Genomic DNA, 24653 nt, shown 5'->3' with positions numbered 1-24653 from the left:
TATAACATAAAAGAAACGACTCACAGATATAGAGAACAAACTAGTGGTTACCAGTACGAAGTATTGGGTGTAAGAGAGGCTCAAGGATGTATTGTACAACACGGGGAAAATAACCAATATTTGGTAATAACTGTAAATGGAAAGTAACCTTTCCAAATTGTATAAAAAAATTGAAAAAACAACGAATTGGTGACCAGTTTGTGGCGCATTTGCCTCTGGGCAGCCGCAGCTGAGGTGTCAGCTGGGATTCGCCCTTGGATCCCATTCTGTTTCTCGGTAGTTTAAATGGGAGATGACCAAAGGTGTCTGATGGCTGGCCTGTTGTCAGGCAGACACCTGCTCCTTCCCATGACCATGGTTTGCCTCTGACCTTGTCTGGACAGCATGGTATCCCCTTGACACTCTGATTTGTGTTGAGAGAGCCAGCCTTTTCAAGCTGTTGAAGGGAGTAACCTTTTAACCAGAGAGGCTCTTGGATATAAGTCTGATGTTTCAAGTTAAGAAAGCGCATATATTTTCTCACAGGCGCATTGGTTAGTTAGCTTTAATTATTAACTCATGGAGTATTTCTTGAGCACCTACTATTTGCTTCCGTGAAAGCCCATCTGGAGGGAGTGAGCCTCGGGGCCTTGTGCGGGAAGGGCGTTCCAGCAGCGGGAACAGCCAGTGCTAAGGTGAGAGAGAGAGAGGGGCCTGGCCCAGCTCAGGACCAGCCAGGGGGGCCAGTGCGCTGGGGGTGGGGAGAGCGATGGATGGAGAGAGATAAACAGGTCATTCAGTGCGCAGCAGCCCTGCCAGGTGAGGCAGTCCAGGTAAATGTACTGATGCACTTTTATAATGCGTACCCAATAGAGCGATCTCTTCTCAAATGTTTGTTAAAACAAGAGGCAGCACAATTTCTAAATCATTTTAATCAAGATTTGTAATAGTCCGTGCCAGTTATTTATTTTTTACTATGATGTGTAGTGTTTTTGTATTCCCCCTGCTTCCTCTGAAGGTGGGCTGTTCTAGGGTGTGAGGTGGTCCAGGAGGAGGGGGAAGGACACAGCCAGGCCTAGCTGCCCACAGACAGCTTTTCTGGCTCTGAGTAATCACAAGCTGACTTTTCCAGCCTGTCCTTACCTGGGGAGGCAAAGGCGGTTGATTGTAAATGGCCGTGTGCTTCCCCTCGGTGCTTGGGCGAGGGCAGTTTGCAAGGCATTTGATTCTGGACATCTGTATTCCTCAGACTCGCATAAGGCCTGCACCCAGAATCTGCCTTTGTCCCTGCCAGAAACCAGCAAACATTTTCTCTTTAAAAAAAAAAGAAAGAAAGAAGACTGTCCTGAGCTTGGAAGCCCGGGGTCGGGGGGGAATTGGGAGCAGCCTGGACTCTCTCGTAATGAATTTTTCACACAAGTCACGGGAAGAGAGAGATTCTTTTCTGAGAGGACAGTGCCATCACATCTTAGCACTTTCCCCTTGAAGACACGTGTGTGTGTGTGTGTGTGTGTGTGTGTGTGTGTGTGTGTTGTGCATGACTGAGGCTGGGATCTCTTTTGTAGCCAGGTTAGATCTAGTTTGAGGAAACAGAGGCCTGGAGGCGTTCATGGAACCGGCACTGAGGGCCCCCTGCGGGCTGAGTCCTGTGTGGGGTTCTCACCTCGTGGGGGTGGGGGTGGGGAGGGGGTCCTGGATTCAGGCCTTGGACACAGAGCGAGGGACCCGGGCAGGGTCTTGGGAGCCGGGGGACGCTTTGCTGCAACAGGGGGCGTTGGAGTCGAGGCCTGGGGACCCTAGTTATTTGGGAGGATTAGCAGCCAGCAAGTGGAGGGGACCAGTGCAGACATCCCTTGCAGCCTGTGCAGTGCTAGGGGCGGGGAGCATTGCTGATGGGACCCTTTGTTCATTGGCTGGTAAAGATCAACACACTTGAGGTCTTTACTGGGCCTCCTGGGCCCCCGAGCTGGGGCTACTTCTGTCCCCACAGCTCTGACCTGAAGTTTGGCCATTGGAATAGTAGGCCTTAGGGCTTCCTGCTTGGGTAGTGGTCCCCACACTGCTGCTGGGATGTTGGGGGACAGTGACTTTTGACCCAGCAGTTGCGCTTGTAAGAATTTATTTTAAGGGGTTAACTGGGCAAGGATGCAGGTCCAACAGTGCTCACTGCAGCATTGTTTAAAAACGTTGGAGAAATTGTGAGTCTGCATGACTGTCAGTAGGGGGTTGAGGAAATAAATGAATACCAAGCCTAGGCGATAGCTAAGGGAATCCAGGCTTTTAGATGATGACACAGCTTGTTATTAACCTAGAAAGGCATCTGAATGGAAAACAGGTTCCAAAAGCTTGGAGTCATGATTTAGACTCATGATGCTATTCTAAAACATATGTTTATATGCATAAAAATATGAGGAAAGGATTACATGCCAGTTATATCTGGTGAGAGTTGAGTAAGACGTATTCTCTTGATACTTTTCTATAGTTTCTGAATTATTTGCACTGAATTGTATTACTTTAGAATCAAGGGGGAAAAAACCCAAAGTCATGGGGAAGGGGTGGGTGGAGGGACGTCTTGGCATCAGGTGACGTGGTTAGAACCCGAGTTCTGCTGACTTTTGGGGGCACTTGCCCCTCTGGAGCCCGAGCCCCCTCGTCTGTGAACTGGTGTCGTTATTCTTCCTGGGTGGCCTGGGGGACAGGAGGAGACACTGTGTGAGGGAGGGCTTTGCTAGCGGCACAGCCTGGGTGAGGGAGAGGCTGCCTGCATGCGGGGCTGGCAGCGAGCGCCGGGGACTGCCGGATGCAGAGCAAGTTCCATCGAGATGTGCATTGGAGCCAGGCCCACCGCAGCTCTGCCCTCTTCCCCCCAGGCCCCGCCATGACGTCTCTTTGTCAGAGACAGGCTCTGGGCAAGGGGCCAGAGAGAGGGCTCGTAAGGCTAGGATTACAGCAGGGTGGACTCTGCAGTCTCTGGAGCAAGAGGGCTTTGCTCTGTGGCTGGTCTGCGGGGTGTGGAAATCAGTTGTTTCCCTGCATGAACCCTGCTGTGTTAGGCTGTCTTCTCTTGGGATTTGCCCGGCACATAATGGGTGCTCAGTAGATGTTTGAGTGGATGAATGTCAACAGGTTGCCCCTTCGTGGCTGTGTGACCTTGGGCAAGTTACTTAATGTCTCTGGGCCTCAGTTTCCTTATTCCACTGCTGATGCGTAGTAGGCCATGAATAAACATCATTGCTGCTGTTGCTGGAGCAGGGCAGGTGAGGGCCTCAGCATGGTGGGTACTTGCAGGAAGGACTTGTGTCCATCCTGGAATGTCTTTTCTGCTTGTCTTTGTCTGCTCTTCAATAATAATGATAGTTAATAATAATAACAATAATAAAAATAAATGCCTACCACGTACCAGACCCTGTTCTAAGCACTTTGCATAAAGTCACTGAATGCTCAGCACGACTTTCTGTGATAGATACTGTCATCCCCATTTTGCTGATAACAAAACTGAGGCCTGGAGTTCAAGTGTCTTGCTCTCGAGGAGTTGCCCAACTGCGCTGTTGACATCGTCAATGGACGTTCTTTGTTGTGGGGGGCGTCTTGCCCACTGTAGGAGGGTTAGCAGCATCGACTCACTAAAGGCCAGTCAACCCCACCCCCACACCTCAGTTGTGACAGACAAGCATGTCTCCAGACTTGCAGGTGTCCCAGGGGAGGGGGGCAAAGTTGCCCCTGGTGGTGAACCAGTGCCCTAGAGCAGTGCCATCAACGTGTGGTCTTTGCATCGCAGGACCAAGCTGGAATTGCAGAGTCTTGGGCCCCACCCAGACCTGATGACTCAGAATCTCCGGGGGTGGGGGATGGGGCGGCGGTGCCCAGGAGTCTGTCCTCACCGGCACTAGCAGCTTCGCGCATATCCATTAGGCTGTGTTCTGGTCATCTGTGCATTTGGCTCCCCCGCTGGACTCCCTGGAGGGAGGGGCTTGGCCTCCGCATCTCATGCGGTGCCTGCACACAGGGGTACGATGAATGTCGGAATGAACGGCTAGAGTTTGTGGTTAGAACCAAACACCTTGTGGACTCGTGGCTCTTGGCGTTGCCATACACAGTGTCCTGCAAAACCGGCAGGTCCCTTTTCCCTAGTGCCTGCTCTGGAAATGCACTGGTCCCTGGGCTTTCCTTAGGCAGGGCCAACCCTGGGCACAATGGCAGCGCTGCTGAAGCACAGCCCGTGACCTCCTTCCGCTCCCCTAAGCCCTCACTCCCGGAGGTCTTAGCTCATGGAGGTATAAGATTCTGCCCTGCTTGGAGATGCCAGGGTTTGAAGAGTGTTGTGCATTAAAATAGGATGACATGTGTGGTTGTGGACCCGTGGCCATGATCTATTTAGTGGAAATAAAATCTAGTGGGGGAAAACATATAAAGCTATGTGTAGAGTATATGTAAAAGCATATATACATACAGTAAAAGAACATGTACATTTAACAGAAAAAATGTCTAGAACAGAGATATTCATAGTGTGGTCCACAGGCTATGATCTGCTTGTTACCAATTAAGGTGAAGTACATATAGAAATTGAGAGTAAGACTTTAGAAATTCTTCTCTTTAGCAGTTTGACATGGCTGTGACATCCACGTGGCTTTTCACTTTTCTAGTTTATTTTTGTTGTATTCTGCAGAAGTGTTGCTTCTTGTTGGTTGGTGATGGGGTGGAGGGATGCATTACCACAGAGTCTGAGAAGTACGTACCCTCAGATGTTACTAGTGGTTAGTGCTGGTCGCTAAGAATGCTGGTGATTTTAATTTTCCATTTCTTGATGTTTTCTGAATTATTTGCAATGACCATATTTTATCATTTTCATAGGCAGGGCGTGAGGGTGGAGAACAAAGCACTATTATAAAAAGATGTCTTTATGAGTCAAAGAGACGAATGTCTTCGGAAGGAATTTTAGGAATGATGAGGGCTGGTGGGAAAAAACTTTCAGATTGGTAGTCCCTGCCCTAACTGTAGATAAACGCAGACGTTGGTGGGTTTGCTTGGTGAATTACTGTATTGTTAAACTCTCATGTGGTAATTCACGGAGGGATGAAAAGTGACTTAAAGGCATTTTAGAATTGTCTGCAGCCAAGAAACCCTCATTTATGAAAATCCAAAACAATCACCAAGATAGAACAGTGGAAAACATTCCAAATATTAAGAATATTTAGATATTCAGACTTAGTTACTATATGGATTTGAGTAGTAGCATCCTTTCTACATGGATAAAGACTTGTGGGCACATATAAGTGGGCGTCATTCACTGTAGTCACTTAGGCAAAATGATTATTAGTGTGGGCTGTTGGCTAGAATATAGAAATAGCTGTCAATATTGAAATGGAGTCTACTGCTTTAAAAATATCAGATGTGTCTTTCTTTAAACTATAAAGACCAGTGAGATAGTATGTAGACTTTCCTGGCCCCTTAGCTGGCACCGTTGTGGGAACACGGGCCATTGCTGTTGTCGTACAGTGACATGACTGTGTCCCCACGTTTATCCGGGATACCTTCCCTCTGACTTCAGGGTGTCTAGAGGTGTCCCCACCTCAAAAGAAGACAGGCTCTGAGGGTTGGCGGATCCATTGTTGTCCCCACGGTTGATAGAATCTTCAGATACCCCTGTTGGCAGAGAGCTGTGGTCCCTGTGGGCTGCAGCCTTTTAATAATGAGCTGTTATTTTTCCTTCTGAGCGTTTATGGTAGGAACTTTGAACACAGCGGTGTATTTGTGTGTGTGTGTCGGCTGGATGAATTAAACATCTATTGAACCTCATCCTTTGGCAGCATCCCGGGTATCTTCGACCAGCCCTCCTTTCCGAGAGTTACTTAATCTGCCTGTCACCACATAGATGCTTCTAACAGTAGAGACTGTATCCCTTTTATGCAACACATCTTAACCAAGAGTCTCACGATAATTTGCAAATTTGCAAAGGCACTCGTAGAGAGCTCAGAGAATCAGCCTCTTTCATTTCCTTAAAGGAAGATGGAAAACAATTTCGTTCTATTTTTGCCCGACGTTTTTCCTTTGCTGTGTTTTGCTGGATTATCCAAGAGATATTAATGTTTGCTCTGACAGAAAGAAACTGCCAGCAGGGAGACAATGACAGGAACATCCGCTGTTTATTCTCACTGCAGCCAAACCCACTTAATGTAAACGCATACTCTGTGGTATCAGACTCACCCGAAGCATGATGAACAGGGTTCGGGTATGTTCGTCCACCTGACCCTTTTGTTGCCAACACGCAAAAGGCTTCAGCTTCATTCTGATAAGATATGAAACCTGCAGATTTGATGTTTTCTTCCCTGGTTTTTGGCTTTTAAAAAAAAAAAAAATTTTTGGCTGCGTTGGGTCTTCATTGCTGCACGCAACCTTTCTCTACTTGCGGTGAGCAGGGGCTACTCTTTGTTGCAGTGAGCAGGCTTCTCATTGCGGTGGCTTCTCTTGTTGCAGAGTATGGGCTCTAGGTGTGCAGGCTTCAGTAGTTGCAGCACGTGGCCTCAGTAGTTGCAGCACAGGGCTCAGTAGTTGCAGCACACAGGCTCAGTAGTTGCAGCACACAGGCCCTAGAGTGCACGGGCTTCAGTAGTTGTGGCACGCGGGATCAGTAGTTGTGGCTCGCGGGCTCTAGAGCACAGGTTCTGTAGTTGTGGCACACGGGCTTAGTTGTTCCGCGGCATGTGGGATCTTCCCAGACCAGGGATCGAACCCTTGTCCCCTGCATTGGCAGGCGGATTCTTAACCGCTGTGCCACCAGGGGAGTCCCAGCTTTTTTGGAAGAAGAGATGAAACGAAGATGTCCTTCCTTATGGTTCTGGTTCCTATTTCTACCTAATGAATTACCCCCCAAACTACTTTACCCCAAATCAAATGCTTTATTTTGCCCATGATTTGTTGGGTCGGGAATTTGGAGAGGGCTCTGCAGGGTGGTTCTCGCCAGAGGAGTCTTGAGCAGTTGCAGGCAGATGTCGGTTGGGGGTGGGGTGGGGTGCTCATCCAAATGCCCCGCAGGACTGGATGTCCGAGGAGGCCCACTCCTGTGTCTGGCCGTGGATACTGGCTCTTGGCTGGGGCTCAGCTGGTCAGTGGTCAGTGTTTACATGTGACCGTCCCAGCACGGCGGTCCCAGGTACTCTGACCTCCTCATGGTGCCTGGCTTCCCACAGTGGGCATCCCAAGATGACCAGGTGGGAGCATCACAGCTTTGGAAGTCCCATAGCAGCACTTCTGTCGTATCCTGCTGGTCCAAGCAGCCATGAACCTGCCCAGGTTCAAGAGGAGATGGCCTAGACGCCATCTCTTGATGGGAGCAGTCCTAAAGCATTTCGAGCCCTGTTTTAGAATGGCCACACTCCTGGTGGTGATACAGAGACAGTGACTCGTTCTGAGGCCCGTAGGATGTCCGTTTGCTTCATGAACAGCCACATTTCACAGTGCCTTGCCGAACTGCGTTAATAGTTAACCATCCAGCAGAGCAAGGACTTTGATTCGTTTTGTCAATAACCCTTAAACCAACCAGCTACAATTAAAGCAAGAGGGAGCAGTTTTGAGCAGTGCTGTGGGTCTTGCGATAGGGAATTCTTTGCTTTGCCTGTTTCTTAAAAATGTTGTCTGAGAGAATATTATGCCATGGCTTCAATGCCTATTACAGAAAATTAGTGGAGCCTAGAGTCCCCAAAGTACGGTAGCTAGACAGACACTTTATAAATTCAGGGGGCAGGTTCTTAAACTCCTTGGATAGCTCTTGAGCGCTGCTTTCTTTCCCTGCCACGGGTTTTGCTAGCGTCCCCACTGCAGAAATAGGATCCTGGTATTGCATGCATTTGCTGGAAATTGGATCCACTCCCCAAGTTGGAACTTGTTCAAGCAAATCATACCTTGATGCTGTGAACCCTGGGATCAAAAAAGCATAGGAAAACTTGTTTTGGAGCTAATAGAGGAAAAGCATGGGCTTGGGAGTTCAGGAGAGCTAGGTTTGAATTCTCCCTCTGCCTCTTCATAAGCTGTGCAGTCTTGGCAAGGTTTTTAGCTTTTCTGGATTTTTCATTTCCTGCTCTCTAAAGTGGGAAGAGCAATACCTATCTTGCAGGGTTGTTAAGGATTAAATAAGGTCATGATTGTAAAGTGCCTGGCACAGTACCTAGCATATAATACGTTCAGCCAGCTTCGGCCCTTCCCTTTCTAACCATTGCTATTTATTGAATAACAACACCTGCGTAAAAGTCACGATTATTTATCAAAAGCTTATTGTTATTCCAAGCACTGTGCTAAGTGGTTTGTATAGTTTATCCTGTTAGTTCTCAAAACTAACACAATGTCTTGAGGACATTGATGAGACATGGAGATTGAACCAGTTCTCACGGGTCACATGGCCAATGGGATGAGGACCCAAGATTTGAATCCAGGAGTCTGAGGCTGGAGCCCATGCCCTGAAGTAGTGTTTTTTTTTTTTGCGGTACGCGGGCCTCTCACTGTTGTGGCCTCTCCCGTTGCGGAGCACAGGCTCCGGACGCACAGGCTTAGCGGCCATGGCTCACAGGCCCAGCTGCTCCACGGCATGTGGGATCTTCCCGGATTGGGGCACGAACCCGTGTCCCCTGCATTGGCAGGCGGACTCTCAACCACTGCGCCACCAGGGAAGCCCCTTGAAGTAGTTTTTAATATGTGTGTTTGTGGGTGTGGAGGCTCCGCTTCACAGGTCCTCACTGAGGCTGGTGAGATGAAAGAATGCTGATCTAGAACAAGTTTTCAGTCTTTGCCCTGACGCTCGCCAAATACACATCCTTGGGAGAGGCTTCAGTTTTCTCCTTTGTGAAATGGCAGCCTCTGAGCTAAATGATGGGCAGTGGCTTTTCCAGCCCTGATATTGAATGACCGAGATTTTTTAAAAAAAATTATTTTATTGAAGTATGGTTGATTTACAGTGTTGTGTTAATTTCTGCTGTACAGGAAAGTGATTCAGTTATACATATATATGCATTCTTTTTCATATTATTTTCCGTTATGGTTTATCACAGGATATTGAATATAGTTCTCTGTGGTATACAGTAGGACCTTGTTGTTTATCTATTCTCTATATAATAGTTTGCATCTGCTAATCCCACACTTCCAATCCATCCCTCCCCCAACCCCCTTGGCAACCACAAGTCTGTTCTCTATGTTTGTGAGTCCTCACAAACTTTCGTAGATAAGTTCATTTGTGTCATATTTTAGATTCCACATGTAAGTGATACCATACGGTATTTGTCTTTCTCTGTCTGACTTTCTTCACTTAGTATGATAATCTCTACGTCCATCCATGTTGCTACAAATGGCATTATTTCATTCTTCTTTATGGCTGAGTAGTATTCCATTGTGTATATGTACCATGTCTTCTTTTTTTTTTTTTTTGTTTGTTTTTTTTTTTGTTTGTTTTTTTTTTGTGGTACGTGGGCCTCTCACTGTTGTGGCCTCTCCCGTTGCGGAGCACAGGCTCCGGACGCACAGGCTCAGCGGCCATGGCTCACGGGCGCAGCCGCTCCGCGGCATGTGGGATCTTCCCAGACGGGGGCACGAACCCGTGTCCCCTGCATCGGCAGGCGGACTCTCAACCACTGCGCCACCAGGGAAGCCCTACCATGTCTTCTTTATCCATTCATCTGTCAATGGGCGTTTAGGTCGTTTCCGTGTCTTGGCTATTGTGAATAGTGCTGCTGTGAACATTGGGGTGCATGTACCTTTTTGAATTACAGTTTTGTCCAGATATATGCCCAGGAGTGGGATTGTTGGATCATATAGCAGCTCTATTTTCAGTTAAAAGAAAGAAATTATTTATTTATTTGGCTACGCTGGGTCTTCGTTGGGGCATGCGGGATCTTTGTTGCTGCGTGCAGGATCTTCATTGTGACATGCGGAATCTTTAGTTGTGGCACGCGGGATCTTTTTTAGTTGTGGCATGCAGAATGTTTAGTTGCGGCATGCGGGATCTTTAGTTGCAGCATGTGGGCTCCTTAGTTACGGCATGCAGGCGCTTTTAGCTGCAGCATGTGGGATCTTTAGTTGTGGCATGTGGGATCTAGTTCCCTGACCAGGGATCGAACCCAGGCACCCTGCATTGGGAGTGCGGAGTCTTACATTGGACTACCAGCGAAGTCCCTATTTTCAGTTTTTTGAGGAACCTTCATACTGTTTTCCATAGTGGCTGCACCAGTTTACTGGAATGATCGAGATTTTGATTTGACTCTAGCCACATGCTGAATGCGCTGAGTCCCCCTCAGTCTTGATGATGGGGAAATACAAAACATTGGTCAATCTGTGCTGCAGCCAAATTGAAGTCTGATATTTATTGAAGCAATACTTGCACATAGTTGAAGAAAAGCCCCTGAGAAAATGAAAGTCCTCTGCCTCATTCCTTCCCACCCCCAGTTCTGCTAGAAGCAGCCACTTTTCCTGTTTTTAGCCACTTCCGGGTTCTTCCGTGTCTCTTAAACCAATGGCAGTGGATTTTTACTTTGTTTCCTTTGCATCCTTCGTCCTCCTTTCTTTCCGTTCTGTTCCGTGAGCTGCAGTCAGGAGGAAGGTCCTCCAAGAGGAGCAAGGCAGCAGCTTGCCTGGAGTGCTGGGAGGGGGGTGCGTGCTTTCCACAGAGGCCTCACTGCCTGGTCCCTCGAGCTTCCCCAGGCCGGGCCGTGAACTCACCATTGCCCTGATGCTGACACTCATGTTAATTTAAAACAGAACTTGTATTGCATAACTGCTTGATGGGTGGCTGAAACATCACCCCTGATAAATGTTCACATTATTTGTATGATCCGTCTAAAATCCAATATTTGCACATTTTTTTAAAAATAGGAAGGCCTATTTTATTTTATTTATTTATTTTGGCTGTATTGGGTCTTTGCTGCTGCGCGCAGGCTTTCTCTAGTTGCGGCAGGCGAGGGCTACTCTTTGTCGCGGCGCGCAGGCTTCTCATTGCAGTGGCTTCTCTTGTTGCAGAGCACGGGCTCTAGGCCCACAGGCTTCAGTAGTTGAAGCATGTGGGTTCAGTATTTGCGGCATACAGGCCCTGGAGCGTGCGGGCTTCAGTAGTTGGCGGTGCGTGGGCTCAGTAGTTGCGGTTCTAGGGTACGCGGGCTTCAGTAGTTGTGGTGCATGGGCTTAGTTGCTCCACAGCATGTGGGATCTTCCTGGACCAGGGATCGAACCCATATCCCCTGCAATGGCAGGCGGATTCTTAACCACTGGGCCACCAGGGAAGTACCCCTAATATTAGCAAATGTTTGAAAAAAAGTGAGTCTTAAAATTGAGGAAATATGTTAAGCCTTTTGGTGCAGACATGGAGATAGTTCACTTGTGGTTGAACTCCATAAAATGCCTCAGTTTCAGCAGTTCTGCCTCCTCTCACACTAAGAATCTTGTGGATTTAAAAACATGCGTTTGGGGCTTCCCTGGTGGCTCAGTGGTTGAGAGTCCGCCTGCCGATGCAGGGGACACGGGTTCGTGCCCCGGTCCGGGAAGATCCCACATGCCGCGGAGTGGCTGGGCCCGTGAGCCATGGCCGCTGAGCCTGCGCATCCGGAGCCTGTGCTCCGCAATGGGAGAGGCCACAACAATGAGAGGCCCGTGTACCAAAAAAAAACCCCCAAAAAACACATGCGTTTGGCTCTGAATGAAAAAAGCAGCCGGTCCTTTCAGCCTTCTCAGCTCTGCTGTGTATGTGTGTGTCACTGTGTGTGTGAGAGAGGGTGTCTGTGTGTGCATGAGTGTGCCTGTGTCTTTCTGTGTATGTGTGTCTGACTGAGTGTGTGTGTGTGTGTGTGTGTGTGTGTGTGTGTGTGTGTGTGTGTGTGTGTGGTAGGGTGGTTATGTAGCTTCTGTCCCTCCTCCTGGGCCTCATACAATTGACCGTTGTGCCTGGAGACTAAAGGGCTGTTGGGTTTTCTCCTTTGTGGTGCTTTGGACCTTAGGCTATTTAAATGTATTTTTTTCTAATCGGTTAGATTCCATCCTGGTGGCTCCTGCCTGCGTAACATCAACAAAAAAGGTGAATTGAAAGTGAGTCTTTCCCAGTGACAGACGTTCTACACAATAACCGGTTCATATTATTGAAAACTATCAAGGCCATGAAAAACTGAAGAATGCTTCCAGAGTAGGGAGACTAGAGAGAGATTGACAGTAGATGCTGTTTGAGTCCTGGACTGGATCCTGGACCAGGAAAAATATCTTTTTCCCTTTGCTGTAAAAGACGTTGGTGGGACAGTTGATGCAATTTGAACAAAGTCGTAGACTGGATTAATGGCATCGTATCAATGTTAATTTTCTGATTTTGATCATCGTACTCTGGTTCTGTGAGAGAATGTCCTCATCTTTAGGAAATACTGAAATACTTCAGGGTAAAGAGACATCAAGTCTGCATCTTACTCTCATTTTTTCCAAGTCTGAAATTATTTCAAACTAAAAAAGTTGAAAAAAGAGCTTTTTCCTTATTCCCAGACCTACCGACTGCCTTAACTCGGCCTCCAAATGGCTGTGGAATCTTGATGTTGCACGAAGCTGGGTGGTCCAGTGTGGGGACAGCTGCGGGGGCTGCTTGTGCTCTGGGAGATGGGAGTGGGTCCTCACCTCCTTGTTTGGAAACATCCCTCTAGTCAAATCAGAATTCTAGAGCACAGCCTTTCTGCCTGGGAGTAACTTGGTTCCACTTAGGCCTAAAAAAGCTCTCAGACCCTTGATAACCTCGGAAGAGGCCAACTGGCCCCAGGAAACCATGCTGACCAACCTTTCTCCTCTCTCAGTGGAAGGAAGCTCTTGGTGGCCCAGAACCAGGACAGATGGTGTGGTGCTGTGGAAAGAGGAAGCAGGGCTGACCTTGTCACCAAGGCTGCCGAGCTGCACAGGGCCTGCCCCTGGGTCTGGAGCTGGGATGGAATCCCCTACACTTTCTTCCAAACCACTCAAACGGCTTAAATAAAAGGCAGGATTTTCCTTCATGAACCCCAAGGGTGGGGAGGGCGTTGTAGAGCCTTGAGCAGGGACACCAAGCATCCCAGCATCGTTATTTGCAGTCCTCACTCTCAAAGGTGCCTTTGCCAAAGGTTGATAAATGATGTGGCTGTGTAATTGCAGAATTCGGGTCGGGAAGCAGGATCATCGCCCGCATTCCCCCTCTGCTGCCTCCCCTTCTCTCGTTTGCTTTCTCTTCCCTCTCGGTCAACTCTCTCTGTGTCCCCATCTCTCCCCACTCTGGCTTCCTCCGTTTTGTCCCCTGGGAGAGGGTCTTGTGTCAGAAGCACAGCAGCGGGGCTCTGCTTACGCGTGAGGCACAGTCCCCACAGAAGGTGGGCTTGGCAGACGCCTCAAGAAGCCTCTGCCTCTGAAGTTGGGGTTTGAGGTGGGAACGAAGGGGGGGCGGAGGGAGGGAGCTAGGCTAGAGGTCCCGGTAGCGATTCTGCTGCTTCCAACTCGGAGGCCCTGGTACTGTCTCCCCCTTCTTTCTTCTCCATGCACGTTTCCATCCTTTTGCAGCTGTCTTCACCAGGCTCCCTGGTTGGATGAAACTCGCTGATGGGGAATTGGGCCTGAGGGGTGCTGGGCGGGGAGGGGCTGGCTCCAGCCCCCCGGGGGCTCCTGCCCTCGCCCCCCCTTCTCCACCTCTGCCTCTTCTCTGCTCCTGGGCCCTCTTGCCTCGGCCTTTCTGGTTTGGCTCCCCAGGTCCCGGCTCTGCCCTGGCGCCGTTTTTCCACTTCTGCCTCTGCTGCAGAATTCCTGAAGGTGAAATCAGATTGTCCTGGCCGCCCTTCTCACAGGGCTGTGACAGCCGCTCCTTGTGGCAAGAAAAACCAGGCAGAGGCAAGGAGACAAGGCAGCAGGAGGACCCGGGAGCGTGGCGTGATCTCTCCAAGTGGGGAGCGGGGTGAAATCTGGGGTCCAGGAGCTGGACCTGTGCTGTCCGGGATGGCAGCCACTAGCCCCATGGGGCGATTTGAAGTATACTTTAAAAATTAAAATTTAATACAAAATCCAGTTAGCTGCACTAAGCACATTTCAAGTTTTCATTTAGCCGCCTGTGGCTGGTGGCCTCTGTAGTGAGCTACACAGATACAGAACATCTGCATTGTTGCAGAAAGTTCTAGCAGCCAGCCCTGGAGGACACTTGATCCCTTTCACCGAAGCTCTAGGAAAGTGGTTTCTTTGTGTGTTTTAGTAGCTACCACAAGTGCTGTTAAAGAATAGATTGGATGGGTGGGGAAAAAACATGTTGTAGTAACATTAAAAACGTTTCAGGTACCTTAGAATTGGCCAGGAAGTTGGAGTGTTTCCGGGGGTGCCTTTCATCGTGGAATTCTGGAACATTCCTGATACAGAGACTATACATCCCCACTCTCTCGTTCTTCTGCCTCTGTCATAATTTTTGCCTTGTTCTAGTTCTTATGTACTGTTTATTCTGTATTTTCCTGGATTCACATTCGTACTTAAGTTTGTTTGAAAATGAGACTTCATGACCAGAAGTGAAAAGTCATCAAAGGGAAATAACTTTGTTTCAAGCAGGCTTTTTTTCTAACATTTTATTTTCTTTTTTATTATTTTTTTAACATCTTTATTGGAGTATAATTGCTTTACATTGTTGTGTTAGTTTCTGCTGTATAACAAAGTGAATCAGCTATATGTGTACATATATCCCTATATCCCCTCCCTCTTGCGTCTCCCTCCCTCCCTCCCACCCTCCCTATATCCCACCCCTCTAGGCGGTCACAAAGCACCAAGCTGATCTCCCTGTGCTATGTGGCTGCTTCCCACTAGCTATTTATTTTACATTTAGTAGCGTATATATGTCAATGCCACTCTTTCACTTCAGTGAAGAATCATATGGACGTGCCCAACTCATAGGGTCCCACTTGCTGACTTTGCAGAGCAATGCTCTTTTGTTTCCAGTGGGTTTATTGTTTTGCCTATCAAATTCTAGCAGATTCCCTTTGGGGAGGGCTCTGAGCCTAACTCCCCCTTTATTAAAAAGGAGATTAGCAAACGTGAAGAAGGGCTATGAAGAGATAGTGACCCCAAATGGAGGCTTCCTCCTCTTGGGAAGGCCTGAGAAGGAATAGCTGCTTCTCTGTTACTGAAAATACACTGGTGTTTCCCTCCAGCAGGGTCTCTGCAGGGCAGCCCAGGGGCAGGGTGTGGTTTGGTGGCACCAGCTGACCCGATGCTTCTTTTCTTTTTTAATTGGGGTATAGTTGTTTTACAGTGTTGTGTTAGTATCCACTGTACAGCAAAGTGAAGTAGAGTTCCCTGTGCTATACAGCAGGTTCTTATTAGTTATCTATTTTATACATATTAGTGTATATATGTCAATCCCAATCTCCCAGTACATTCCCACTGCTTTCCCCCCTTGGTGTCCGTACATTTGTTCTCTACATCCGTGTCTCTTATTTGTGCCTTGCAAACCTCGCCCGCTGCTTTTGGGCCTGAGGTTCCTTTTACACTCCTGTGATCACTGAGCATTTCAGAGAGCTTTTGTTTTTTGTGGGGAACATCTACAGTATCTGCCGTGTTAGAGATTAGAACAGAGTTGTTTTAAACACTTGTATTCATTCATTAAAAATGACAGTAATAAGCCTATTACCTGTCAGCATAAAGAATATATCTTATCAAAAATAACTGTTTTCCCAAACCAAAAGAAACCCGTGAAAAGAAGGCTGTCATTTTATGGTTTTTATGAGTCTCTTTCATGTCTGGCTTAATAAGAGAGCTGGATGCTCACTTCTGCTTCTGCATTCTATCTCTTGATGTCACCGCTCAAGTAGTCTCTGGAAACTCCACTCAACGCTCATGAGAGAATGAAGGTGAAAGAGGCAAATTAAGTCGAACTCAATTATGAAAATGGTTTTGACCTTGCAGACTCCCAGAAAAGGTCTCAGGGAACCCCCAGTCCCTACCCCCCTGTTCCCTGGACCAGACTTTGGGAGACAGAGGTGAAGGGAAAGACACATGGAACTTAGGACTAGTGGTCTGTGCTCCTGACGCTAGCCTGAGGCTCCCCTGCGTGTGACCTTAGGTCAAGACAGCACTTCTCCCCTGGGGCTGAGGTCTCTTATCTGGAGACTGGGGACCGCCCTTCTTGCTGAGCCTGGCCATCCTGTCCTACAGGGTCCTTGTGAGTCTCAGATCATGCCTGTGAAATCTTTCCATGAGCAGAAAGCAGTGTATTTATAAATGGCATTACTAGGGATCTTTTGAAGTTTGGTGTCACCCTTAATTTGTAGGACAGTTATTTTTAAAAACTGACATCGTGTCCTAATCTCGCTTGGTTCTGGGGACGTCTCTGTGAAGGGGAGAGGCTGCCCTTCTCAGCTTACAGGTGAGATCATCGAGGCTTGAGTGAGTGGATTGGCCAGAAAACAGGATTGTCCCCAGGGTGGTGACCCCTGCCCGCTGTTTCCAAGGCCCACGGGTGCTGGTTTCGTGGGGCTGAGGTTCTTGTCTGATAGGGCGCTGCATTTTTGACACACTGACATATTCAAACAGGGAGACTGCCACCCTCAGCAGTTCTGTGCGTGAAGAAATTGCCCTCAGTCTGAGTCACCTGATGGATGTGACACAGTTTTGAGATTGGAAGATCTGAGGCCTCATCCAGGCCGAGGGAGCCCTTTTAGAACTCCTTCAAGTGGTGATCTAAAAAAAATCAGCTGGTAAACAGCCCTGGCTGGTAGGTGGCTTATTTCTGTTGACTGGTGAAAGCTCTACTCGTTCTCCTGAGGTGTTTGTACTTCTGAACTGCTTCCCTCCATGGGTCACTTACCGTAGGGAAAACAGCCGGCTCTCCTCCCTGGGCACTCCTGGAAGCAGCCCCCATTCTGATCTTGGGAGACACATTTGCCTGTAATTGTAGGAGACAAAGAACCACGGTCGAGTCTTTTCTCGCACTAGGAAATAAGGCAAAAAACACAAGTTCAGTTGTGGCCAGCTGGCCTTAAGATGGATTAAAAAAAAAAAAAAAGAAATGCTTTATACGGGGTAGGTTGAATTAAGTTCCCCAGACCCTGCTCCTCAGAAGCATGGCTTTATTATCAGGGGCAGAAGCCCTCCAGCAGTTACCTGTATTTAGTTACAGTGCTTTGCCACCTTATAGACTGTGGATTGACTTTCCCCTCCCTGAATACATTAATATGACTACCTTAAGGCATACAGTATTTTTCAGTTTTTTAAAAGCTTAATTCAGTTGCAAATGGTAGAAATTCAATTCCAAATAACTTAAACACAACATAAAGCGAGGGGGGACAATTGGGTGTGTGTGTGCATTATTTTGGCTCTAGGAGAGTGGAGTATGGGGTTAGACTGTAAAGCATTGCTAGGACCAAGAGCTCAAAGTGTCATAGGGACTCCCTCCCTGCCTTTGGCAGGCTCTGCCCTCATGGTGCCAAGATGGCTGCAGTCTGCTCCAGCTTTCATTCCATCTTCTCAGCCATCTCAGTGCAAAAAGTTCCCCTAACAGTTTCAGAAAAGTCCCAGAATGAAATCTTACTGGTTCTGATCAGTCCCGTGCCCTCCCTCAGCAATCCCTGAGGCTAGGAGTATCCCCGACTGATTGGCCAGGCATGGGACCAGTTCTGGGACCAAGGTGAGGCCTGGGAAAATCAGGGCTATTATGTTGGGTAGGCAGGAAAGGTTTTGGTTTGTGGGCTCCCACACCCCAGCATTTGTAGTGAATTATTACTCAGGTAGCCATGACCCTTTGTGGGATGGTACCAGCACTAGGCCCACTCTTTTATCAGGAAGAAGGCTGGCTTTATGTTTAGCTTTTAACACGTCTTGGATGAATAAGTTGTTGGTGCTTGGCTGTCGGCCAGCCATGCGTCATCCTCTCTGGCAACACAGCCTCTTTTATAGAGGGAGACGCTGACGTCAAATCATATTTCCTGGGCCCAACACCCTTTGATGGTCACACGCTTGACCAGGCTGGTGGTCCCTGAATCTGCCGACCAGACTCAAATGAAGACCCCAGTCCACTCTTTGGTAAAACCCAGATTTGATCTGGTGATGCCTCTGCTTAAAAATCCACCGTGATATTTTACTGCAATTTTAAAAAGGGCAGAAAACAAAATAAAACAGACAACACCCTCCCCCCACCCCATCCCCATTTATTTCTCCCTTAGAGGCAATTTAATTGATCAGTTTAACATATTTTAGCTGATTATTTAGGTATTTACATCTGTGACTCTAGTGGCATCTTTAGGATTCTCTATGTATAGTATCATGTCATCTGCAAACAGTGACAGTTTAACTTCTTCTTTTCCAATTTGGATTCCTTTTATTTCTTTTCTTTCTCTGATTGCCGTGGCTAGGACTTCCAAAACTGTGTTGAATAATAGTGGCGAGAGTGGACATCCTTGTCTTGTTCCTGATCTTAGAAGAAATGCTTTCAGTTTTTCACCATTGAGGACGATGTTGGCTGTGGGTTTGTGATATATGGCTTTTATTATGTTGAGGAAAGTTCCCCCTGTGCCTACTTTCTGGAGAGGTTTTATCATAAATGGGTATTGAATTTTGTCAAAAGCTTTTTCTGTATCTACTGAGATGATCATATGGTTTTTATCCTTCAGATTGTTAATATGGTGTATCCCGTGGATTGATTTGCGTATATTGAAGAATCCTTGCATTCCTGGGATAAACCCCACTTGATCGTGGTGTCTGACCCTTTTAATGTGCTGTTGGATTCTGTTACTTCTGTGACTCTAAACAGTAGGCTTTGTGTGGCTACTTCTTGACTTTTTAGTTTTAGTTCTTTTTTTTTTTTTTTTTTTTGCGGTACGTGGGCCTCTCAGTGTTGCGGCCTCTCCCGTTGCAGAGCACAGGCTCTGGACGCGCAGGCTCAGCGGCCATGGCTCACGGGCCCAGCCACTCCGCGGCATGTGGGATCTTCCCGGACCGGGGCACGAACCCATGTCCCCTGCATCGGCAGGCGGACTCTCAACCACTGTGCCACCAGGGAAGCCCTAGTTTTAGTTCTTATCTGCGGACACCCCCTATGGAAGATGAGGCTTTAGTCTCCTTCCTCCTGTGTCCTATGCCACCCCCGTCCCTCCCAACAGGACCGCGTTGTTGTCAGTGTTCGGCGTTTACACTGTTACAGCTAGGAAAGATCTATTCACAGACATGCCATCCAGGGAACGATGCGAACTTTTGTTTTTTGTGGTAGAGAATTCTTCAAGCATTGCTGACGACAGGCATGTGGCAAGTAAATTGAGACTCACACGAGAAACCCACCCTGTCTCCCATTGCGTGTGGGATAGAGTTCAAAGGCCTCAGAGTGGCCCACGTGCCTTTCCTTCCTCCGTCCCACCAGCCCTCCCACCTGCCACCCTTCTTTGCTGGTCCTTCGATGCCCCCTTCTCTGTCTGGTGAAATCCTCCTCCATCCAAGGCCTGGCTGGAATGGTGCTTTCTCTGGGTGTGTCCTTCCTGGTTGTGTGTTCACTGCAGTGTGTAGACTGAGGTCTTAGTACTTATCACACTGCACAGTGCTTATTTATTTACCGCTTGAGTTTAAATCTTGGCTGTGCTGTTTCCCAGCTTTGCGACCTTCAGCAAGCTACCTAGTTGCTCTGTGCCTCAGTTTCCCTCTTTGTAAAATGTGGATAACAACCATAGCACCCACAGGGGACTATACTCAAGGTTTTGTAATAACCTATGATGGAAAAGAATCTGAAAAAGAATAGATAGACATGTATAGATGAATCACTGTGCTGTGCACCTGAGCTGTACACCTGAAACTAACACAACACTGAAAATCAACGATACTTCAATTAAGAAAAAAAGGAACAACCATAGCACCGACCTGGTAAGGTTGTTAGTGATTGCATATGCTGATGGAATGAAAGCATCTGTAAGTGTCTGCCCCAAGGGAAACTGTCCATCTGTTCCCTGTACCCGCCTCATGCAGGCAGGTGGCTTATAGGCACTGGTGCCCAGAATAGCTCTGGGCAAATCAGAAGTCTCTGAGGGCCTGGCAGGGGAGCTCAGTGAGTGAAGCAGGCTGGGTGTGGCTCAGGCACAGGATGTGGGGACTGGAAAGGACAGTCTCTAAGGGGTGTCTTCTCCTTTACTTCCAGCCAGTGGTTGCCAAGTAGGAATGGGGGCCCAGTTTGGCCAGATCATCTGATTTAAAAAAAAATTTTTTTTTTTTTTTTACGAGAAATGTGAGCATCCGCATTTAAAAAAATATACGATTTTTCCTGACATTTAGTACACAGCGTAGCGGCTGAAGGCCCTAAGCCTGTGGGCCCATAGGCCACTGGTTTGGGGCACAATTCTCATTTCCCAGAGGAAGTGCAGAGTGGTGGCGTGACCTGCCCTGGGTCACACGCTGACTGATTTGGCCCCTGGTGTTCCCACCTGTGGTCTGGACGTGGTGCTGGCCCCTTCCCCACCAGGGTGCTGAGTGGGAGGATTCAGCCATGTGTGTAGGTGCGTCTGCCAAGCCTCTGCCCACACGGTAGCAGGTTATTCCCGCCCTCACGTCAGCTCCCCCTGCCTCAGAGCCACCCCCTTGGTGGTGTTTAATAGGATCGTGGGTCTCTTTTTATGCCGGGGGGAAAAGAATTGTGTGCATTTATTGAATACCTGCCGTGTGCCCAGGAACTAGTAGGTGTTTTATGTTTGCATTCTCTCTTATTCCTTCCAACAGCCCTCCCTATGAGATGGAAAGTCACCATTTTATAGGTACTAAAAATTATTCATAAGGAAGTTACCTGATGGGGACCTCACAGAAAGAGGTTTAACCAGGATTAGATCCATCTCTCTGATACAAATCCCGAGCTCTAGACAACCTGTTACCTCCCACGTACAGGAAGTCAAGTCTAACAGAAGCTCGGTGGAGCTTTGCTTGTCCCTGGCGGCCTGCATGCATCTGTGGCGCGTCCTCTGGAGGACAAGCCTAGCCTTGTTCTGTCTTCGGCAGCTGTAGCTGTAGCACGTGACTGCAAGCCTGGCCAGATAGGAGGGAAGGCAGAGAAAATTATGATAATGAGGAGGATACAGGCCTGGGGGAAGCAACCAAGGCCTCTGTCAGAAGTAGGATGGGACTCAGGAGCTGAGAAGCTCCCATACAAGACAAAGGCCATGTCTTCATATGCTGCAGCCCTGGCACTTTCAAACCCATCTAGAAAACCCAGGGTTTGAGATGATGGGGGAAAGGAAATTAGAAGTGATCGGGGCCTTCCTCACCCCCATGAGCCATCCTGTTGGCCCAAGAGGCCCATATAATTTTATGTTTAGAAATAGTTTTCAGATAGCGAGGCAGCCCCTTTGTAGCCAGCGAAGCTCACGTGTTTTACCAGCAGTGCGGCCGGCTGCTCTTGGGGCAGCCCCATGGCTGGTGATCATGTGTTGTTCCTCTTTCCCTGGGCACCCACTTCTGCTCTCAAACGCCCGCACACACCCTGAGGCATGGCTGTGACAGGCCAGTGCCCGAGGGCAGAGGAGTAGAGGGGAGGGACGTGGGGTCTCTGAAGCCCTCACCGACCATCCAACGTGTCCTCCTAGACCTGGGACTAAATGTTGTCTTTTTAATTTTTTTTTCCTTGTGGCATCCATGGATCTGGTTTCCTGACTTTCACAACGTGGTTAACCCTGGCACCGCCCACCTGCCTGTTCTTTTCTCCCAAACTCTTATGCAGGCCACCTTGCTCGTGGCATCTCTGGGAGGGGTGGCCGCCCTTATCTCTAGCCATTCTCTGCATTCCAGACGTCCAGCTTCCTTCAGTCTCTGGAAAACGCCACACTACTCCCTCCCCCCACCCGGTGGGCGCTGGTCTGCCACCTGCTCTGGACTCAGTATTTTGTCTCCTCCCCAGGTGCCCATCCATGATTCAGGCTTCTGTGCAGATAGTAACCCCTGGAAGTTTCCTGCGAGTCTCCCTCTAACCTCGCCCCCCTCCCCCTGCCCGCCTGACCTGGCCTGGTGAGGTTCTCTGCCCTGGGTTCCACGGCACCTGTACTGGTCCCATCCTGGCTCAGACTCGCTGGGTTGGGCTGTAAATGCCTCCCTCACCCAGCAGACTGGAAGTGCACTGAAAGCAGGGACCAAGCCCAAGGCCTAGCACAGGGTTTGGCATGTGGGAAATGTGTACCTGCTGTTTAATGTTGACCACGTTACACGGGTGGGGACATCATGGGAGTGTAGCAAATGGTGCCGTCATTAGGGAGTGAAGCTGCCAGGCGTGGCCGGACTGGGCATCTTCCCCTGGATGGAGCCTTTCAGTCTAACCTGCATTGTCCAATGAGGTAGTCACTGGCCACATTGTTTAAATTTAAATATAGTTACTTAAAATGAAATAAGTTAAAGACTCAGTTCGTCAGTCTTGCTAGTCAGTGTCAAGTGTTCAGTAGCCATGTGTGGTCAGTGGCTGTCATACTGACCAGTGCAGCTCATAGGACACTCCAGCATCGTGGAAGGTTCTCTTGGATGGTGGTGCTCTAGACACCGTCTTGTAAAGGCATGAAATCAGGGGCTTGTAGGCCGAGTGGAGGCCCTTCTGGGTGCTTCCGGTTAAGTAAAGCAGATTTCCGCACGTTCCTTCTTAAGCCTGAACTGTGTCCTCAATTTCCTGTCTGCAGGACATTCGTCAGAAGTTCCGCTCTGTTCTTGTTGAGGCAACGGTGAAACTGGATGAGCTGGTGAAGAAAATTGGCAAAGCTGTGGAAGACTCGAAGCCCTACTGGGAGGCACGGAGGGTGGCGAGGCAGGTAAGCTCTCCTGCTCTGCCCATCACCCCACCCCGCGCCATGGGCGCACCTCTGACTCGTGGGCCTCCTGCTGAAGCTTAGGGGCACGGGAGAGCTGTGGCTTTGTCCACAGGTGCGTTTGGAGTCAGCCCCTTGTTTTCCTCCCCCCCACAGGTTGCTTTCACTCCCGCTCTTGGTACTATTAGTAGGGTGAGCGTGCTGGCATTTGGTTGCCCCTACCAGTGGGTGCTGCCTTACTGCTGGAACTGGTACCCAGGTCCACCTCCCAGGCGGCCGGACCAGAGGCTGTGCTTAGAACATCAGGCTTGTCCTCCGCCCTCCCTGATGACTGCCTGTCGGACAGCAGGAGGAACACTCCCTCCCTCATATTCTTCTCCCTGGTTTGGGAGAAATTAGCCATCTGCTTCTCTTGGAACATTGGTTCTTTGTCCTGAGAGCCCAAATAGGCAACAGAGGAACCAAGACCAGAAAAGGGGCGGCAGAGGGGCTGTGGTCAGGCAACTGCCGGGGCTGCTGGTTTCAGAGTGTCTTCCTTGGATCGTCACCGATGTGAGGACTTCCCAGCCTGAGATGCAGGCCCTGTGAATGGGAAGGAAAAGAGCTCCCAACACATGGTGGTACCTGCTGTGTGCCAGGCCCTGGGCTGGGGACTCTCACACTCCTTGGCCCACACTGGGGCTTCCTGCTCAGGTGACTCTTGAGGAGCTGGTCCCGGTTGAGTTCCTGTCCCTGCTGTGTGTTATGTGACAGAAGATGCTGTCGCCTCCCAGGGTCTCTTCCTGTAAGCGGATGCTCAGTGAGTGCAGGTACCACGGCAGGCCCCCACTGTGTGTGCGCAGTGTGCTGTTGGGCTGGGGCGGGGGTGGGGGAGGCGATGGGAAAGCGAGCCCTTGGGAAGCGAAGCCCCAGGAATGTGTTAAGACGGGAGCCATCGAGGATAAGGGGCCAGGACTCGGGCATTCCTCTTCCTTGCCCCGCTCCGCGCACCCCTCAGATTTCTCATCCCCTTGACGCTTTGGTGGTTCTGCCGAGATTCTAGCTACGTATTTGGGTTTTGCACTCTGCATGCTGAACTGAGCTTTCTGGTTGGAACCTTCCAGATAATGTGGCCTTTGTTCCTAGACAGACCAGCTGCCCGAAACCCTTCCTTCCCTGTCCTGCTGCCCTGGACTGTACAACATCCAAGTGCCCATGACTTGGTGGCCGGCAACAAGCCTGAGCAGCCGTCCTTCTCTCCGCCTCCCTCTGGGGCCCCACCCAGGCTGCAGCTTTCTAGAGAGAAGGAGCCCTTCTCCAGAAGGTGCTCACCAGTCCCCAGAAGCTCCCCAACCCTAAGGCATCCTCCCTCCAAAGTGCCCCACGTTGGCGATGTGTCTCACCCACCATAGCCCAGGGTGGTAGTGGTCTTGACCTTGCAGTGAGAAGGGTTCTGGTTAGGTTTGAGGAGAAATTTCTGATAATGTAATGTAAACATTGGGTCAGTGCTGAGGAGGTCATGAAACTTCCTCTTCTGAAAGTCTTCAACACTTGAATTTACGGTCCCTTTGAGGACACAAATATCTATATAAGAACATCCATGTCCCCATGCCGTGGGGTGATGTCATAGTGGTCTGTGAAAGCATCCCCTTGGAGCCTCCGCAGTGGCTTCCCCACGGGAGTTTCCCCACTGGGTCCCCTGAGCTCAGATTCTGGAGCAGAGCTGGGAAAGGGACCTTTGTGTTCAGGGGCCTCTGGAGGTTGGCCGTTTAGCCACCAGCCCCAGCTGATGGGCCTTACCCTCCTCTGGCTAAACGGATGTCATATATGCTCCTACCTCAGAGTCTTTGAACCTGCTGCTCCCCCTGTTTCTTGTTGTCTTAACCATAGGGTTTGCACGGTCCACTCCATCTCCTTCAGCTTTCACTTTATCAACAAGGCCTTCCTGGGCTAACA

At 49.2% G+C, this 24653-nt stretch overlaps 1 protein-coding gene across 1 annotated transcript in view; it reads left to right on the top strand.

Moving 5' to 3' along the window:
* Positions 1-24653, top strand: part of SH3BP5 (SH3 domain binding protein 5) — an 81082-nt gene that overhangs the window by 5633 nt on the left and 50796 nt on the right. The window contains exon 3 of the mRNA XM_060011484.1: positions 22593-22721. Within this exon, the coding sequence (XP_059867467.1) occupies positions 22593-22721 (129 nt within the window). The remainder of the gene's footprint in view (positions 1-22592; positions 22722-24653) is intronic.

This window comes from Delphinus delphis, chromosome 4 (genome assembly GCF_949987515.2).
Source record: "Delphinus delphis chromosome 4, mDelDel1.2, whole genome shotgun sequence".
NCBI classification, from domain to species: domain Eukaryota; kingdom Metazoa; phylum Chordata; class Mammalia; order Artiodactyla; family Delphinidae; genus Delphinus; species Delphinus delphis.
Note: the sequence above shows the minus strand (reverse complement) of the source record. Positions and strands in the feature narration are given on the sequence as shown.